This window comes from Astatotilapia calliptera, chromosome 5 (genome assembly GCF_900246225.1).
Source record: "Astatotilapia calliptera chromosome 5, fAstCal1.2, whole genome shotgun sequence".
Classification (NCBI taxonomy): domain Eukaryota; kingdom Metazoa; phylum Chordata; class Actinopteri; order Cichliformes; family Cichlidae; genus Astatotilapia; species Astatotilapia calliptera.
The window spans coordinates 32,865,239-32,885,939 of NC_039306.1; the positions used below are offsets into that span (position 1 = coordinate 32,865,239).

General features: G+C 42.0%; 2 protein-coding genes across 3 annotated transcripts in view; one reads left to right on the top strand and one right to left on the bottom strand.

The window, feature by feature from the left end:
- On the top strand, window positions 1–15,644 carry LOC113022978 (solute carrier family 41 member 1-like). 2 transcript variants are annotated; one of them, XM_026168983.1, is made up of 10 exons: window positions 1–73; window positions 5,633–5,740; window positions 6,000–6,071; window positions 7,376–7,520; window positions 7,613–7,759; window positions 8,154–8,298; window positions 8,397–8,476; window positions 11,472–11,606; window positions 11,779–11,927; window positions 12,034–15,644. In XM_026168983.1, exons 1-10 carry the CDS (start codon window positions 38–40, stop codon window positions 12,211–12,213), a joined length of 1,197 nt encoding a protein of 398 aa, XP_026024768.1. In that variant the 5' UTR covers window positions 1–37; the 3' UTR covers window positions 12,214–15,644. The 2 variants fall into 2 exon arrangements, with proteins under 2 accessions (XP_026024768.1, XP_026024767.1); XM_026168982.1 differs by lacking the exon at window positions 1–73 and adding an exon at window positions 2,742–4,080.
- Window positions 13,924–20,701, bottom strand: part of LOC113022979 (carbohydrate sulfotransferase 11-like) — a 23,438-nt gene continuing 16,660 nt past the window's right edge. The window contains exon 3 of the mRNA XM_026168984.1: window positions 13,924–18,071. Within this exon, the coding sequence (XP_026024769.1) occupies window positions 17,226–18,071 (846 nt within the window). The 3' untranslated portion in view covers window positions 13,924–17,225. The remainder of the gene's footprint in view (window positions 18,072–20,701) is intronic.

Genomic DNA, 20,701 nt, shown 5'->3' on the forward strand with positions numbered 1-20,701 from the left:
TCAGGTGCTGCCTTCATACCTGCTGGCAGGGCTGGGCATGGTGACGGCTGGTATGCTGCTAGACTGTGTGCAGGTCAGTAACACACCAGCTGCTGAATCAAAGAACTATGACAGTGTTGTTCTGTACAGGGTAGCTGCAGGTCTAGTACAGTCTGATAAAGCACAGAATTCATTCTCCTCACCCAAAAAGTCAGTAGAAAGTATTGTTTATGTTCCTCACTTCACTGCAGGTCTGAACTAGCAGGTGTGATCTGCACTGAAATGATTGGTGATTTTTAGCAAGTTTCTTAGGTTTGTATGACTGAAGTTAGAATAAAACAGTTGGGCTTATTGCTCTTGTGTGTTTTCCCAAATCTTTGAATGATATGATCACAACAAGGTTATTAAGTATCATCACACCTATCTTTAAAATTACGTTTTAAAAAATTCTGACAAAAACTTGGTAAGCAATCTGAACTACACTGTGACGTGTCCAAGCTTATCTCAGGTGAAGTAGCTGAGCTGTGAGCTCATGATAGATTTGGAGGTCACCATGACCAACTATGAAGTGGCCTTGACCTATGGGAAGTAAATAAGGTTTGAAAGCAATTTGCAATTACCCATGAACACGCCAACAAGTGACTATGGGACAACTGAAACAAGGCTAGACTGTAAATGAAAATGGAAGGAGAAACACTGGCAGACTTTGCAGTTGTGTAAATGGATAAAAAACCATTAGGCAGGGTTAGGCCTCTTAAACAACTTTCACATTTTCCTGTTATATTGTAAATCTGTAGTACAACAGAGTATTAGGGCCACATTAAGAAGAAAATATTGTTGATCAGTTTAAGAATAAAGTCAAAATTAAAGTGGAAAATCTATTTAGAGAAAAGTCAGCATGTGGAGATTACCATTGTTGTGTCAAGACAAACTGCTACGTTTGCTGTACCCTCTACAAAATACCTTGTTTAGATGAATTTGTGACACAACATACATCCTCTTTACTGCACGAGGGTGTATCTGTCCATTGCCAGTCATTTTATTTTGTATGAATCCGCGCTTGTGAGTTTGTGTGTTTTTCTTTCTGCTAAATCATTTCACAGCACTTATACTGATCACCACAATATGTTTATGTACTTAAAGGGAAATCATTTCCTTCCTCGTTACTAAAACTGATTCTGAAGTATGATTTCGCTGACTCCGAGGAATAGCAACTGTGGCACTTTGTTTTCAAACAACAACTATAATCTCTACATTTCAACTTTTTTCTCAACATTTTGTCCTTTTTCTCAAAATGATCGATTTTTTTCCTTAACGTGGTCCTGATACTCCTTCGTACTGTAGAAACCTGAAGCTTTCAATAATAATTAAAAACCTATAATGAATTCTAATTTGGTTACAGAAATGTTATATTTATTACAAGTCAGAATTCATGCTTTTTATTTTCTTTACTTATTTTTTGCTAACCTTTTAGCAAAAAGGTCAAAATGTAAAGTATTGTGTTGCTATAGCAACGACATTGCAGTATGATTTTTATACCGCCTAGAAATTTATATCGGGGACATTATACTATGGCTAAGCCCTGCTGCTAATGTTACAATGTGCTGTGGCTACACACTGTGAGTGATATCTTTATATGTAATCAGAGAGCAGAGATAACAATTACAGGCTTGTGAATGAATGTCATACAATGCTCTCTCTTGTCTTCACTAAAGAGAACATCTGCCTTATTCATAGAAGATACAATGATTGGAAAGAAACACACACTAAAGCACTCAATGCACAGTGATACACATAATCAGCATGCTTCTGGGCATGCATATACGCAGTATTACCATAATCCAGTGGATTGTATGACGAGTGAGATACATGTCTTTAACTTTTTGATAGATGTTCCACGTTGGTTTTAAAAGTGAATCTAGCATCCAGCCAGAGTCCTCAGTATTTCTAACTTTTATGGGACAGATACTGTTTTCCTACTGAAAGCAGGACCTGTTTCCTTTTTATTACATAAAATTTACTACCAAACTTTGAGAGGAAGAGGTGCAGTGAATCATCACTGACATTGAAATGTGGACTGAAGCTGCCTCTTCGTTTGGCAACAGGCCCTTTTGAGATTTATTTGAAATGTAATATGAGCTCCGGGATCTAGAAAAGCCTTTTGGTGTTTTGCTGGTGCGTTAGTGAAACAGAGAGATGTGAGGTGATCTGAGATGCCAAAAAGCAATGCTCAAGAAGATTAATTTAGTTACAGCTCAGTGTTTAGCAGCTGTTGCTTCACTGTTCAAAGTACAGGAAGAAGTCAGAAGGGGGAGCTGTAGAGAGTGGAGCACCAAGTCATGTCTCAAGGACACTTTTCAGCTGAGTCACTGTCTTCATGTACGTGTGTCTGAGACAATGTCGTTTACCAAGCAGTCTGCTTCATCTGCTCTCCTGTTTTACATTATTTTAATATGTTTACTGTAGTTTGACCAGAGGGGAGGAAAAAATGCTCTTTTTAAACACAAAGTTGCAGAACTTGCCCTATTTCCATCTTTCTGTTCCACCTAAAGCAGCAGTTTATCCACATGAAGAAACAGCAGATTATTATTGCTGTGCCATGCGTCGCTAATGATTACTTTGTGTAACACAGAAGAGCAAATGACATAAGAAGGTGTGACGTAATGATCTCTGACAGACTGTAAATATCAGTTAGTGGCAGCGTGTGTGCTTCCTCCAGTCAAAGAGGATACACTGCATCCTCCGCAGGCAGCAGCAGCACCACGTGTCTGTGACAGGTACAGCACCTGCTGCTCTGAGTGCGTCACCCACTCAGAGTGTGAGGAGAAGGAGGAGCTATCAAAGAGGGGGAGAGCACATCTGCAGTCTCCTCTGAACTGATCTGAAAACAGACCAGGAGGAGAGAAGAGTCCTGATACAGCCTGGTCACTTCTGCTTCTACTCAGACATCTTTCTGATCATCACGCCTGCACACACACTCGTGTGCACTTTTTCTGTGACTGCCACCATCACAGAAAACGTCACGACTCATCGATCCACCTGGAAGACGAGGGAAGCCCTACCAGAAGAACAACAACAATCACCCTGCCTCCTCAGACAAGCCTCAGACGTCAGACCGTCCATCAGCGCAGCCTAGGCCGACACCGCGGCGTCCCACAGATTAAAATGAAGAAGGTGCTCCAAAGCAGTGAGGCTCACACAGAGCAACAGCACGGCAGCGAGGAGATAGCGAGGGAGAAGGAGTGGCAGCACAGTAGGGCTGAGAAGAAGCTGCTGGCCTTCTGGATGTCCTTGTCTCACAGGACCTGGACCTTCTTCAGGCCCCGTGAGAGGCCGGGATTCCAGCGCTCCGCCTCAGCCGCCCGGCTGCTGAAGAGTGAGGCGTGAGGAGAGAAAGACAGGGGGCATGTGTGTGGCTGGAGAGTGTGTGTGTGTCTGTGTGTGCGTGTGTGTGATGGTCTGTCAGTAGCACAGTGTCAGAAGAGGCCTGGCAGACCTGCTGTCAAGTGGTCCTGTGTGTGTGATTGTGTGATTGTGTGAGTGGTCCATTCAAGTAGATGAAAGTTTCCATTCCTCTGGCTAGTCCACCATTTGCAAAAGCACTTTGTGTTGCTGCCCTGCCAGTCCTGGAGTGACAGGTGAAGGGCAAAGCACTGTTTACTTCTTCTTTAAGCATTGTTTTTCATCACCTGTGACTTAACGGCAAGCCTGGATTTTTGTCACAAGAACTTAACAGTCTGGAAAAAGGAAATCTTCTCTGTCCTGGTTGCAACTTCTTACTCTAAGTGGATCGTTACATTCTTTTCAAACTAGCCTTCACGGATTCAGCTCGAAAGCTGAGTTTGTGGACACTCCTCGCTAGAAACACTTCAGCTCGAGGCAGGGATGGGTTAACAGGGATCAGCCATGGTGGTGACCCATCTGGCTCTGGAGTTTCGTTTCCAGGGGAAGAAGCTGAGGGGCTTCAAGTGCAAACTAACCCGCTCAGCCCGCAGCTTCCTGCCAGAGAACTCATGGATCATTGCAGCCCAAATCCTGCTGCCTTACCTGGTGTCTGGTCTGGGAATGGTGGCAGCAGGAATAGTCATGGATGTTGTGCAAGTATGGAAACTAATTATTTTCAATGTGTTAAATTGTATACACTAATTTCTAATTAGGTATGATTGTAAAACAGGTTTTATAGTGACAGTGTTTAATGTAACCTTGAATGGTCAGTAGTGAGGATGAAAGAGGTGATTATGTCATTCCCTATGTATGCTTTGCAATCAAACCAAGATGTACAGAAATAATAGGAACAAATGTTAGTGGTAGGCTGAAATATGAAGATCAGCCGTCTTCCATTAAGGATTCAGTTTTATTTATTAGCAGATATCTGTACACCTAACGCTGTGTCCACAAAGGAAGCTGATTATTGATTGCTAGTGGACATTTCAGGCTAGGTAACGCTCTAATGTATTATATATATATATATATATATATATATATATATATATATATATATATATATAGCTACTAGCTAACCTTAGCTGGTAATTTGTACTCCACCCTCTCACACAACTATGGTTATTTCTTGCTCCACAAAACAGAAATAAAGTGGCAGCCAATATGTTAAAGTTGAGGCCACAATATTCAAATCCAAAGTCCAAAACTAATGAATGATGTCACTTGGTCACGTGTAACAGCGATGGCCGTCTTACAGGCAACACTTTACTTGCTAGCTTTTTTTTTAAGACTAAATGAAAGATACAAAAAACGAACATTTGAAGCATATTACATACTTTTACACTTTTAAAATGAAGTAAGCTTTTAAGTGGACTGAACCATTGTTCTGTTTAAATAAATGAGGAGTCTTCACATCCAGTTTAGTCTCTGAGTTGCTGCTGCTACTGAAAGACTGAACAGACCGTGACGTCTGGTGCTGCTGCAGTTGGATACATGCTGTTCTAAATTTACTATGAGATAAATCATACACCCATTCCTAAATATTCATACACAGCCTAAACCCATAAATCCAAAATCCGGAGTAATATACTAACACAGACAAGTTCGACTGTTTTACCAGCATGTTGATAGTGTAGCTGTATGATGCAAAATGCTGCAGAGTACTGTCAATGTTCTGGCTGCCTGTTTTAGCTAAACACCATAACAAACCTTTGTTAAAGGTTGTGTCAATTAGCTTGGGAGAAAATCCTTTGGACTAATGTTGTAAACATTAATTAAACCAGAAGTTAAACTTGGTTTGAGCGTGTCCATATTTATGAAAATGCAGGGGTCTTACTCTGAGGTAGTCAGCTCTCCCACTGCCAAAAATAATCCATCAACCCCTGGAAATTATTAATGTTGCTGCTTTCTTCATATGAAAGCACTGGTGCTTATCTGACCACAAAGAATGTGGTTAGATAAGAACACAGTGACCACTCACCCACTGCAGTCCTAGTATTTATTAGACCACAAATCTGGAGTGTGTATGAGTGATTTGATCAGATAGAACCGGCATGTCCTCAACAAAGCTCCAGGAGATCACTTGCTGTGTTTTTCACCTATAAAAGTGGTGAAAGGAAAGAGAGAGTGACCAGTTTAAAAAATAAGGGGCCAACTGTGTTTTAGCAAACAGTAGCTTTACTGTGCCGTTTTTTTGTTTTGTTTATTTTAGCACTGGGAGGTGTTCAAGGAGATCTCCGAGGTGTTTATCTTGGTGCCAGCCCTCGTGGGTCTGAAGGGGAATCTGGAAATGACACTGGCATCCAGACTGTCAACAGCAGTGGGTGGAAACACACTCACACACCTAGTCTTTTAACACAAATATACCTTTAAAACATTACATGATAAACTGACATTGATACAGCATCATTGAACAAGAATTGACAATCAACACATGTGATTTTCTTTATCAAATCTTTCCAGGATTTAGACTGTACTAATAAATAATCTTGTCTGCCAGTGAGCATTGATTTTACACATTCACACTCGAGACTGTGCGATGGAGCAATATGATTACGTAAACCTGTTTGTGCCCACAGGCCAACACAGGGCAGATGGATGAGGCCCAGCAGCAGTGGAGGATGGTGTTCTGTAATCTGGCTCTCATTCAGGTGACACTGCAGCACAACGCACTCTTCATCCCATTAAAAACACACTCCATCACTTCGCCGGTTCGCTGCTGGCTTCGTGACAATCCGCTTAAACTCAAAAAGCTTTGCTGGGGTGATTAGATCGTCCTCCCTTTCAAGACGCTAATGTAGCTCAGCCAATTAACCACACATGATAACAGTCGGGGATGATTAAAAAATGGGAGATCAGATCAGATATTGAAGCACAAAATCCCAAAACTGGTTTAATTCAGTGTCTGCTTATGAAAATACACTCTGCAGTGTACACAGTGCGAGCGGCATGAAGATATTTAACCAGCACTCTTCAAAGTATTTAGCATTTCATATATTTCATGGAAGGATACTGTGAAATGTAAAGTCAGTGCTTCAGCTGATGCCCCTGTATGCAACCTGGTGGCAAATTTCACATAGGTGCACAATTTCAGCTGCTTCAGCCTCTAGACAGGCACTCCTGTTTCTGCAAGCTGCTTTGCAACCCACTTCCCTTCCCCAGAGCTCCTCCAATTCACACTGTTCACTGTATTTCTCACTTAATGTCATGTCAGTGATGCCTCCACTGTTCTGTGAGGTCGGCATGGTATCGCCCTCTTCCTCACCTTACACTCAGCCTTTCACAAGTGCCTGTGAAAGGAACAGGGAGTTCCCATACTGTACAATATGAGTTATTGCAGATGGAAAAAGCAGGCACAAAGTGGTCCTGACACTGATATATTTATTGCTACCACAGAGTTTAATACTAGGATTTATAAACATGCCTAATAAAATATGGAATACAAATTAATCTATCTTTTAACTGTTATGGAGAAAATGTTATAGGATGCTGTTCCTTATTTTCTCCCTTATATGTGTTAAAAATGATCAGGGTAGGTACGAAGTTGTATTTGATATAGTATGACAGAGGGGGGATCCTTAACAGGAACATTTCAGCTCGAAACATATAACTGTATTATAAAAACATGTGCAAAAATATCTGTGGGCACCAATCAGATGAGAGTTGGCTTAAAGGGAGAGGAGCTAGAAAATCTCCTCATCTGATAGAACACAGGGCTGCTCAAAGGCCTTGTATAAGGTTAAGCAAGGTTATTTTTTACAAGGAAGTCATGCAGAGCTATTGTAGTAGATTCGAAGAAGGAAAATATGGAAATAGAATCAGAATCTTTAAGCATTTTTGTTACTCTCACAGGGCACATTTGGTGAGATTTTAGTTAAAAGAATAAAATGTCTGAAATCAAACTTGCTCTTTCATTGCTTTGTTTCCTTGTCTTTGCTCTGTCCTTCTTCCTCAGGCTCAGGCCACAGTGGTTGGTTTCCTGGCAGCAGTTGCAGCAGTAGGTCTTGGAGGTCTGACCAAAGGGAGAGTGGATGTTACCCAGGCTGCTGCCCTGTGTGCCAGCAGTGTCACCACTGCTTTCATTGCCGCACTGTCTCTAGGTCAGACAAAGGACCTCGTTGCTCTGGAGGAAGAAACAATGTAGAACACAACATGGAGGAATTCATCTCTGGTATGCTGTGTTTGGTTTCAGGGTTAGTGATGGTGGCAGTGATCATCGGCTCCAGGAAGGTGGGCATCAACCCAGATAACGTGGCCACGCCCATCGCTGCCAGCCTGGGAGACCTCATCACTCTGTCTTTGCTCGCTGGGGTCAGCAGTCTCTTCTTCCTTTACAGAGGTCAGAGGTCATATATAACATTATAAAAGCACCATTTCAGTACACAGTATGTCTCAATATTCTGTACGTTTAAAGAAACAAGATCGCAGCTACAATTAGAGCATTTTTTGTGATATAAAGCAGTCGTTAAAGCAGGTTAACTAAGTCATTACAGCCAGTTATTAGCAAAGTGTTTCAGCCAGGAGAGGGCAGCAGATCCCATCTCTTATTCTTTAGTTTTTATGCTTACAGCAGAAGTAGATGCCAGACATTCTGACAGTCTGCTCTTTCACCAATCCCTGCTCCCTCTCAAAAAAGACTCAAAGATAAAGAGAAGCAATCTTTTTTTTTTCAGTACATGAAGAGTTTGTGGAATATTTTTGAAAGATTTATTCTCTACAATGTTACTCTGCAGACATATGGTACCTGCCCTCTGTGGTGTGTGGTTTCTTCCTGTTCCTCGTCCCTGTGTGGGTCATTATTGCTAGTCGCTCTCCTCAAATCAGAGAGGTCCTAAAGTCAGGCTGGCAACCAGTCATTTTGGCCATGTCCATCAGCAGGTGAGGCGACCTGTCACAGATCACTGTGTCACTTCCTTTTCAGTGTAGGAGTGCAATAGGTGCAACTCACATGTATCGTGTCTTTTCTTCTTCCCCAGTATTGGTGGTTTGATTCTGGATAAAACTGTGAGCAATCCAAACTTTGAGGGTATGGCAGTGTTTACTCCAGTCATCAATGGTGAGTAAAAGAAGAACCAGCCAGTGCAGATATGTGCAGAAAAAAAATTGCATTTATCCGTTTCTTCTTAATTTCCCCTGCAGAGCATTCATGCAAACAGTTAATAAGTGAGGGATAATAAGGTTTGAAATGCACATTTTAAACCTTATTATGCAGCATTTATTAACACTTTAAATACATAAGCAAATTATCCACTGGTATTTTTGAAATTTTGAGAGAAAGCTTTAATTTTAATGGAGTGAGACAGAACACCGAACAAAAATCCAGAAACAAAAATAAATAAAAGTTATGAATTGATTTGGATTTCATTGAGTGAAATAATTATTTAATACCCAAGCAAAACATGACTTAGTACTTGGTGGAAAAGCCCTTACTTGTCAGGGTCCTGGGTCTCCTGACCCAGCATGTTTAGTTCTTTGTGATTTTTGTGTTATTGTACTTGGTGTGAGTTATTCTATGGTTTCTAGTTTCGATCCCTTGCCCTTCATGTTTCTCTGTGTCCCCTCTGTTCTGTGTAAGTCTGTGTCTGCATGTTTGAGTTTCCCTCTGTGTCTTTCAGTTCTTAGAGTCCTCTGCCTTATGGTTTATGTCTCTGTGTTTCTTAGTTGCTGTCTCCACTGTGTCAAGTTCGCGTCTCTGTGTGATACTTCCTGTTATACTTTGAAGGTCCGTGTCTTATGTGAATGCGTCTTGCTTTGCTTGTCTCGTCAGTCCTGATTTCTCCCAGCTGTGTCCTCCTTCTGTGTCTCATTCCCCTCGTTACTTCCCAGTGTATTTAAACCCGGTGTTTCTCTGAGTCAGTGTTGTGTTGTTCCTCACGCTGTGTGCATCTCCCTGTGAATTTTAGTTTGTTGTTTCCCAGTTTAGTTTACTTTGTATGGCTGTTTTTCTGTGACCAGCAAATAAAGCTGTGGTTTTGAGTTCATCTCTTGAGTCTGTGAGTCCTGCACTTTGAGTCCTCATCTCCTTCCTGCCACACGGCGTTTCATGACATTACTGGCAAGTACAGGGCATTGAGCCCACTGTTTTTGTGACCGGGTGCTTTATAAACTGGTAACCCGAAGCTTCAGTCCCCTTCTATACGACTGATTTCTCATTAACCTTAATGAGCTTCTGCTTTAGCCACTCTTTGTGTTGCCTTGGTGTTTTCATGGGCCATTGTTGTGCAGAAAGACCCATCCAATGTTCTGGCTGAGAGAAGGAGGTTCTCATCTAATATTTTACAGTACATGACCCCTGGATTCCTGCTGAAAAGTCATCCTGTACACTTAGATCAAAAACAGCCCAAAACATAATGTTTCCACCTCCGTGCTTTACTGTGGGGATGTTGTTCGAGCTCGATTTCGACCACAGCACTTTCTCCCAAGCCTTCTTTTATTACTTTTATGTAATGTGTCTTTCCTGGATTTTTGGTTGATATTCTGTCTTTCACCATAAAAATGCAAAACTGCTTGTTTCTTTGGAAGTGAGCAAACTTTTATATTCAGCAGAGGATCAAATAATTATTTCCCCACAGTGGGAGGTAAATGCAACAGCACTAATGTTATTGTGTGTTTTGCATGCTGCCTAATTTTGTAAAATGGTGTAACTGACTCAGCCTGATTCTAAATCCTGCTCCATTAAGTAAAATAACCACACTCATAAACGCGTCTGCAGCAGTTCAGTGGCAACATCAGCATGCTTGTTTATCATGTTTCAAATCTCATTAGGGACGCATTATCCATCTAATGATTGTTGAGACATTTCAGGGATATCTGTTTGATTATGGTGAAACAATTAGTGGCATATCTTCTATGTGTGTTTAAAAATAAATAAATAAATAAAGCTGGCATGTTTTCTGAAGGAGAATGGAGAGCAGGAATGTAGGTTTATGGTATTTTCATCCGCCCTCAGCTTTGAAGAATAGTTCATAGTTAGCTTAATTGCTATCAATAAAAAAAAAAACCCAAAACATCAAGCCAACTGATGTCATGTGGAAATTGTTGAAGCCTGCAAGAGCCCAGCAGTTAATCCCATCATTTATAAGTCCTGCTGTGTCCACACCCTGACAGCGAGGCGGTAAGCAAGCTGAGCCTTGCTTTTAAAGGGCTTCAAATCTGAGGGCTTACTCAATCATGAGACATTAATGTGCTGCTGATTTCAAGGAGTCTCCTTCCTGTCAAAGTGGGCTAGATCTTTGCTTTGTGGACAGCAGGCTGGCCACAAAGCGGCATACTAAGTAGAGAGGAATAACAATGGTCTTTACATAAACCACAAGCCTGATCAGAATGCCAACTATGCATTCACTGGCTCTCATTTCCGCAGCATCCCTGCCAACCTCAGTGCTACCCAACACTCCTGCATGTATTGCCATCCCAGTACAGGAAGTGCATTTGCATTCCAATTCAGAGCTCTCCTCTGCAGCCTTGCTGACCAGAAACACTCCTCCATTTTTTTGTTCAAATGAGCCATGTGCTCCAAAGCTCAGCAAATCCTGGAGGTTTTGTTTTTAATGACATCAGCCCAAGGGCTGAGCCGCATTGGGAATAATATGGCACAACAATGAGTATGCCTTTTCCAGACATTCAGAGAAGAAAGCCCCCGGGAGACCCTGCTGTAGGAATAACTGCTGAATAGATTCCTAGCAAAATTAGTTGTTGGACGGTGAGTTATTTTTCCAAGATAACTCTGTTAACTCTCCAGTGCCTGCTCAGCCTCTTAGATGAAAAGGGAACAGTGGCTTAACAAGTGATGACTGTAATGCACTCTATGATATATGCATGTTTGCAAATACCACAGTAATACAGCCATATTAACACATAAATAAAACGCAACGCAGTGGTTACAAAGTCACTTTGAATGAGCAGTGCTTTCCTGTCATCAGCAACACCACCCTTTCTTTGGTGTTTTCAGTGGAATCTTGGAAAGCAGTTGTGCTTTTTGTCCTGTTATTGCTGCTTTTATTAAAATGTCAAACACGATCAGCTATGCTCAGGACTTGTTCATATCCACACAGGTGTAGGGGGAAATCTGGTGGCCATCCAGGCCAGCAGGATGTCTACTTACCTCCACTACTGGAGTGTTCCCGGAGCTCTTCCGTTCAACATGAGTGAGAAGTGTCCTGGACCCTGTGCTACCTTCTTCTCTTCAGGTTAGATACTGAACAAATACACTATTTACATGTGAGTTGAGTTTCAGCCATGTTTGCTTGGTTATGGTTCAAAAGTCAGTCGACTAACTATCAGCCAGAGAGACATGGGAATAGGCTTTTAATGTGCACCTATTGAACAGTCGCTTATGACTTTCTTTCCATGTTTATTCAGATGTGAACTCCAAATCAGCCAGAGTCCTGGTCAGCCTTGTGGTCCCAGGTCACCTCCTCTTCCTGTACACCATCCACCTCCTGCAGGGAGGTCACACTGCCATGACGCCAATGTTCATCATGTGCTTCCTGCTTGCAGCTCTGCTTCAGGTCAGAGATCCTCTTAAAGGTTTTCATTTTCAAAACAACTGTGTACTTTAAAAAGAAACAAAGAGTCTTCATCCTTGAAACATGTGCGACTGCTGTCACTATGCAGGTGGGGATTTTGCTCTATGTGGCCAGCCTGATGGTGCGCTGGCTGTGGAGCAGGGGCCTGGATCCAGACAACTTCTCCATCCCCTACCTGACAGCTCTCGGTGACCTGCTGGGTACTGGCTTCTTGGCTCTGAGCTTCAGGCTGATTGTGATGATCAGCTCTACTCAAACTGGACTTTGATACAAAAACATAGTCCTGCACATCCTGAATGCACTGTTCCCTGTGTGCAAGACGCCAAAACGAACTGAAAAGAAGGAACGAGAGGACAGATGGTGTTATTTCTACACTCATTATCATGAAAAGAAGAATGGAATTTTAGCTAAGGAAACATATTTAGTACGAGGGCACAGTTTCACTCATTAGATTTCTGATTCTCTCCTCATAATTCGTTAAACTTTAAGATCTGCTCTACATTTCTGTTGACCATGAAACAGCACAGCTGTTACCTCTTTTCCACGAACACAGTCTTTAGGCTGCATCTACCAATCAGTGGTGAATTTCATGTTGTAGTCTAGCCTGTAACCACCAATTCAGTGGTTTCATCTTTGGGCCCAGCAATTTGGTAGTACCAGCCTTCTGGCACCAATCAAAGTCTGTTTTAGCTCTAGATTGGAGACTTGCATTGGGACCACACTGGTACAAAAGGGATATTTGTGTTCAGACAGACTGTCAAGCCTTACAGTTACATACAAAGCAATCTGTAGGCAGTATTTGTCCAGCTGCCATTGAATTGTCTTTGTGAAGTTTCTGATGAGGTCAGACGGAGCCTGAGTGGTCTGTAACAGACAGCTGGTACATTAGCATGTAGGGGAGAATAAACACACCAGCCACACTGTCGGATCTGTGTAAATTACAGCCGGCCCAAAGCCGGAGCAGGTAATGTCTGGTGTACTGTTTTGGTCTCTAGTCCACCTGTTAGTAGGATTATTGGTTACTAGTTTAACTCTAATGGTGTATTCCAATCTATCTCATAAATAATTCACCAGAAACTCAAAGCTGAAGTATATTAGTGCTTAAACGTAGTCACCAGTTTGTTGCACTGTGATAAAGACAGCTTGGAGGACTTTGTTTGTTAGATAGTATTTTGCAAGAAAGAATACAATGCTAGCTTATTAAAATTTAACTGTTTATGCTCAAGAAACAGCAGAGTGAGGAGACATCCAAGGGACTGAAATATTTGCTAAAGAACAACTGAGGAATGAATAAGGAAGAAGCTGAGCACTAATGAGCTGAGCACTTCCCTAATACCTCCTGATGATTATTTACCAAAGTAATCAGCTGGGAGATGTTACATTAGTGAAACAATAGCTAGTAAATAGCCTGTAAATGAAACTAATTCCCTGCTTTGCTGCCATTGTTTCCTACTGTGATCTTACACGTTTTTGTATTCCCCCTAATGAAGTACAGAGCTTCACCTTCAGCCTGAAGCGACAGAAAGAGCAGTTTACATGTAAAAGAATGCTACACGAACGAGTATCTACTTAGCTGGGTTACTTGAGGTGACAAAGAAACAGCAGGTAATAATTTGGTTCAGCCTGTTGTCCAAACATGCTAATAGCTATTGTTCTGTTTTGTTGGTAATGAAAAAGTACACAGTTCTCATTATTTTAGTTTCATAACTGCAGCAAAAACAGGCTGTTACTGTGATGGAAAGCAAAAATATCTGATAGTGTTGGTTAGACTAGCATACATTTCATAGGCTGTGTCACATTCATTGTAAGGTCCAAATAGGTTTTGCTACTTTTGCAATTTTGGGTAAAAAACGAATCCCTAAAAACATCCTAGATAGGAAATGATAAAGGAAGTCTTGATGAACAAAGTCCCACATAGTTCCTGAATTTTTCCCCACCAAGTTTGTGTGACCCTTGTTGTTTTGTAAAAAAGCAGACATAACAATCACAACAGATTTTATTTTGTGAAAAGTAAATCATTCATTGTGTGGTTATAATTTATTCACAACATACACTACTGTGCAATAATCTCGAGTCTCCCCATCCTTTCATTATATGTTGCTTCCCCTCCCCCATTCAAGAGAAGGTCTTGAACAACAGTTCTCCGGGTTTTCAGAAGGTCTTTCAAAGTTTTTCTTTGGACATTGGCTGAGTTTTCACCCATTTTCAGTCCAGTGCTTGTACCGGACCATTTTCAGAGGAATACTTTGTTAAGCCAATTAACACCGACTTATGAACAGGTATTATCTGAAAACCTGGCATCTCTTGCCATGGTGTGCAGTGTGTTGTTAAAAAATGTGAGGAAACTGGTGTTGGAGATCATGATCCACTATGCAATACCACACGGAAAGCATTTAATTGGCAGCAACTTCATTTGTCTGCATGGCAATGATCCCCAAAACACGGTGCAGCACTGAGTCATGGATCGGCCTCCCCAGAGCTCGGACCTCAACATTACTGAAGCAGTGATCTCGGCAGAGAACTGAACAAAAGGTAGAAAGATCCAGAGAAGAGCTTTGAGTGTCCTTCAAAAAGCCTGGAGAACTAATCGTGAGGGCTACTGAACAAAATCACAAAAATGCTTTGAAGCTTGTTACAATCGTACAGACACTGTTTTTGCATTGCATACTACATTGCACCAATTTTAGCAAAATATAAAGAAATGAGGGACTTTTGCACTATAGTTTATATCAATTTTTACTGCTGATAGCTCTTCACACCCAGCACTGAGGCACAGATATTCCCACTGTAGATAAGCAGCATGTAAAAAAAGAGAATACAGGAAACAGGTGGTGGAAGAAAAAATAAATAAACACGTGGACAGGGTGGAGTTGTTTTGCACTTTAGTCTCCATATTCACCAGCTCACTGTGGCCATTATCAAAACCACAGTCCATTCAAAGTGGATGCAGCGAGTGGGAGTAATGTAGAACCACCGTAATAACTGTTGGCACATCTGTACAACTGTTGTCAGCTCCTAAATGTTACACGGCAAATGATCGTATTCAGGCAATAACATATATACTGAGTGTAAATGTATACTAGGCGTTGCACAGTCTGGATGAATGTTAGATTTTAATCGTGCTTATTTTCTGTAGATTTGTGCCTTTTAAACCGTGACGAGCCTTCAGTTGGTTCTTGCCAAATTTCTACTGGATCTCTTATTGTTGTGCAGCACGATGCCACTGAATATAGCCTGTCGTATTTAACCGTGTCTATGTGTATTGATGGCACGGATTGTTTTTGTGCCGTTTTTGTGAACAAATGATTTAGTATGCACTTTTCTGTATGGGGCCTTCTCAATTGTTTGATATGCACTTTTAGCTTGTCATTAGTCTGGAAATAGCACTCAGAAACAGTAATTAATCCTATTTCCACTGACATCGAGCTTGACTGGACTTCGTAGTACCGTTGCCTTTATAAACACTTCTAGGTCACATCCAGTCATGGTTTATCATTTCAATAAAAGATTGACATGCAAAATGTGCCCGGCGTATTCTGCATTATTGCAGTGAGAATTCTTGTAACTATTAAGGAATTAACAAGTTCTTTCTGAGATGCATTTTATTTGAAAATCGTGAGAGAAACTTTACCTATTTTGGTTGGTTTGACTCTGTGGAATCAGAAATGGCACAATAAATAAAGACAATATCATAGTTCACACAGAAGTCTCCTCCTACAGTACGAAAAAGTAAACAAAGTCACAGTTACAAAAGTTGTCATTTAGAACTGACCCCCCCCCCCCCAAAAGGCCCAAAAGCAAAGGCACACATGTTGAGAGACATTCACTGTCTAAACATGAATTTAATACTTTAATCATTATGCTATGGAACTTGCAACAATAACGTTTGTCGTGCAAATACACTTTTAAAAACAGCAGACCACAACCGGAATAAAATGAAGCCAAAAATATTCCATGCTAGGACTGAGTGATCGGAAAAATATATCCGTTTATATCGCATATAGTCCAAAGCCGGGTTTTTAAGCACTTTCTTGCTCCTTTTTGGTTGGTGGGTGGGGCTGGGCATATTATGCTAACATAATGGACCAGGAAGCGATCAACCTTTCTACTATCCAATGATTCCTCTGAGCTTTGAGGAGTGCCAGCAGATATCCAGGCCAACGCTTATTCTATTAAACACTGACGAGCATTTTCAAATTTAGATTCAAATTACTGTCCAATAAAAGCCAGCAGTTTTCAGTTTGCACTTCGGCGATGCGTTCCCTTTTTCCGCTCTTCACATCCTGCATGCAAAAGCCAAAAGCTTCAGGTTGTGATTCTGCATAATTACAAGCAGAAATCTTTTTTTAAATGGAGACATAGACTAAATCGAAGCTCAATTCATACTGTACATGTATAGAAAAACATTTCACAAAACACTAAACACTTTTGCCATTTTTAAGTGGCTGCTGTTGAATTGATTGGCACTGAATAAAAACATCTATATTATTCAATCAAATTAAACAAGTAGACCAAAAACTACATGTACAGTTGGGCAACCTAATCAATTAGCAAGCAGGTTATCCTGCTGTTTGTACCGCGTGGACACACTTCATCTTACTGCTTAGTTTAGATCCTTTGGTTTGTCCGGTTGAACCGTCTGAGGTTTAAATTGTCATTATTGGACCTTAATCTAACCTTAACTCCAACTCCAGGCAATCAGAGTATTTTTCTCCCAAGATTTGGAAAACTGGGAACAAAGAAACTAATCATTCTGGCTGACAACAGAAAAGCCAGTTTTGCCTCGCTCATAAATATACGGTTAGAGCTATCACGTATGATGACGTACACCTTAGAGAGTTACAACCATAAACCCAAATAGCGGATTCTTCTTTTCCTCAAATATCTCTTTTATGATTGCAAACAGATATTATAGCAATGCAGTAGTTGGACTGACGGTGGCCCGGTTGGACAGTTTCAACATATCGCCCAACCCTGTTTCACACATTCAAAAGCAATGAGCAACATCTAGTTGCTCGATAACTACAGTACAAGAGGATTTGCCTTTTTTAAAATTTTTGTTTTATTTTTTCAGGCATCAATGTTGATCTTATGATTCCTTCAAGAGTTCTCCATCGCAATGTTCGGTCTCAAGAATAAAATTAGTTTTCTTTGGAGCTCTGATAAGGATTGCTCTTCTTTCTCTTAAAACAGAACTTGCAGTGTTTGCATGGAGAAGCTTCTTCTGCAGGTGTCCAGGCTCTGTAATTTAGTTTCTGTGTGCGCGAGTGAAATCCAGCCTCATCTAAACTTGAGGTAGGCTGGTACAGAGTAATTGAAGAGCAGGAAGTCCATGCGATAGAGATTATACAGCTTCTTCTGATAAAAAGGGCTGATGTTGTGGAAGAACTGGGCAGCCATGTCTCCTGTAGTCCTGGTGCTCTTGGACGAGGCGGGGAAGCTGACCTGGTCCTCCACCCCGGCCAGCTGCAGCACGTAGCGGGAGTCCTGCTCCAGCGTCTCGTATTTCCCCACCACGTCATAGTGGATGAGGCAGGGGTGGCACAGTGAGTGCACCCGCTCCCAGTGCTCGTTGAAGGGCTCTTCTCGCTGGGTGGCTGGGTCCACGAGGTAATAGACAAACTCCTCAAAGGAGACGTCATTTCCTTTCTCCAGAGCTTCCGGCTGCGGGTCCGGCCTGTGCTGCCGCACTATCTTTGTGCCGTATCGTTTATGGAAGGCTGTGTTGTAGCTCCGTGTGAATTTGTTGCGGTACGCAGACACCAGCCGCTCAAAGGGCTCGCGCACGAAGACGAACTTCAGGTATGAGCGCAGCCGCTGATTGATCTGGGAGGTGGAGTACTCAGAAAGTGTGCGGAGGTTTCCGGGGATGTGGGCCTCGTTGGCAGGGATTGCGAGAGGGTCTCTGTTGGACCCGGCAACGCCCGTCAGAACCATGAGCACCCGCTTCCAGTTGGTGCAGGCCACTTTGGGCACGTAGCAGTAGAGCAAGCCGTGCTGGTCGTCCACGATGATGTGCTTCAGGTCCTCGGGGATGAGGACTCTGCGTTTGCGGGTATAGGAGCGACAAGCTTCTTCCAGCAGCTCCCGTCTGCCCTGATGGATCGCCTGTACCGCCGACTCAACCTACAGGGATGAGAGGAATCGCAGAGAATTGGCATTTAGTAATAAAAGAAAAACCTGAGTTACAATTTATACGAGTTTTTCAGGTCAGTTTATGGTACTGATTGTAAGTTATGATGATAGAAGTTACCAGAAGAAATTTTTCCCTCTTCATGGTAAACTCTGCTGTTGCTCTTTTCCCTGTTCAAGCCAACTTTCAGCATCTGTCCTATTAATAGCTACACTGCTGGTTTTGGGGAGGAGTGCATGTAAATGTACCTCCACAGGCTCTTTGATGGTTCATGTCCCACAACTCCTCAGGTATCAGTGCAGGACTTGCATGGCATTAAACCCAAGGAAAAGTGATTTAAAGTTGGGACAGTTTAAGTTATAATGTGACGAATGGGAGAATCTGGCCTTCCTGAGAGGACTCCACTGATTCAGCAGCACTGCCTACATTGCCAATGTTCCCTTCATCCAATTTTTAAGGAATGTTGAACAATGCAGGTAGGACAGCTCAGATATGACCAACTTTGCAGCTTCAAACAGATCCAATAAGCTCGCTTCCTTCCAGTGCAACACCCCCTAATTTTTCCCCACTTTCACCTTCAGCAACTCAGTGTTGCTTAAGGACATTTAGCAGATTTTGTGCAGCGCCATCCGAGGCTGAAAAAGGCTCTTCTCACTCCACCCTTATGATGATATACGGACGCCGCTTACAGCCTTTTGAATGAGAGAAAATGCACTCACAGATTTATCTCCTCTGTTGGTCTTAATTATGGCCCATCCCCAACTTTAATCAAGTCACAGGTCATCCAGTTCAGCTTGGCCTCTGCGTGGCACAAATGTCTTATTTACTCCTTTCATTTACTCAGCCTGGCATCCCACTGCAGTGGTTGGAGCCCCCAGACTCATCTTGACTCTGCGCCTGACCCTCTGTGTTTAGCGGCAGACACCTGAACGACTGCAGAGCCAACACAGACCCTTCCTCTCAGCAGAGGTTTGTGCACTGTGGTTACACAATAGTGCGTTTGAAACTCCTGTTTCAGTCTTTTCATGTGAGCAGGATGCATGAGTTCATAGTTTGAGGATATTAACTGCTGTTAGTGTTTCATGGCATTCAAACCTTCAAAGAACACCAAAGTCTTCTTAAGTGTGCTGAACACTTTAACATTTAATCAGTGGAGCGAGCAGCAGCTAGTGGAAGTGACAATTTGCTGTGTGGAAACATTCATTAAAGATATCGTGTTTTGATCTATTTGTAGAAATTTCATCTGGACTAATCAAAACTGATTTTCAGATATCTGTGTTTTCACACTTGGGGAAATAATTATTTGAATCCCTGCTGAATTTTTTCCATTCAAAGAAATGAACAGTCTTAAATTTTTACGGTAGTCTCATCAACTGAAATGTTATCCCCTATCACCCAGCCTGAATACTGGCTTTCACAGACTGGCTGCGGGCTTATGTGGCACACAAGCGATTACAAATACTCCTGATCTCAACTCATTATGTATATAAACCACACATTCTTCATTTCCAACCTGCCACCATCATGAGCAAGAGCACAGAGCTGTCAAAGGACGTCAGGGACCAGACTGTAGCCCTGCGCAAGGCTGGACTGGGCTGCAAGACCATCAGTCAGCCAGAAGCTTGGTGAGACGGTGACAGCTGTTGGTGCAATTATAAAATGGCCATTAGTCGGCCTCAGACTTTCCTGCCAGTTTTTAAAAGGGGTCTCGAGCAATAATTATCCAGATTTTGTGGAGGTCTTTCAAAGATTTTTTTTGGACATTGGCTGCTTTTTCACTCAAGTTTAGTCCAGTCTTTGTACCTGACCATTTTTAGAAGAATTCTGCTCGTTTTGGGTTTGTTAACCCACTTCACTAAAGTATAAAAAGGCGCCTTACTCAAGTCAACCAATGTTGTATCTACACAGACGACTTACAATTTAAATCTTAGTTCCTTGGTATCTTTAAGCACTTTGTTACAAGCAGCGCATCACAAAAACTTAACAGTTTGAAAAGAGGATTTTTGCACCCAAAAAAGTGACAGCAAAGAGTCTTACAACTTTCTTACAAGTTGTAAGCAATGGTTGCACTCAATTCTTAATCGTATTGCTCAGTTTCTTCCAGTCGCCAGGTTGTCAGCTATTCCGCTACATGTAGCTTTTCACCCAGTTACCTGCTGCACATGTGCAGAGAGCAACAAATGGAGACAGAATCAGTCGCCCATTGTGTTTACAGAATTAAACAATTAAATAAATCTGCCTCACATTAATCAAGCTCACTCCAGCATCCTGCTGCTGCTAAACAGTTTAAGTGGAAATGGAACAGTGAAAATATGACATCAATTGGAAGCGAGTGGACCGGACTCCACTGGAGCTAGTTTGTTTTCTGGCATGTGCACCGTCCTTCTCCTCACAGGGAGATTTAACTGGAACCAGCTGTAAGATTTGCTTTAATAGCAGAGCCCAGATCATGAACGCTGAACGTCTGCGTAGAGGAAAGTGGTCATTCAGAGCCCCGCCCACGGGTGTTTACCTGAGAAAGCCTCCTCAAAAAGCAAATACTGAATTGAACTCAATAATGGCAGCTGTTTCCAAAGAACAAACTGATAGATAAAAGTTACGCTGAGTCATCGCTGTTTAATGT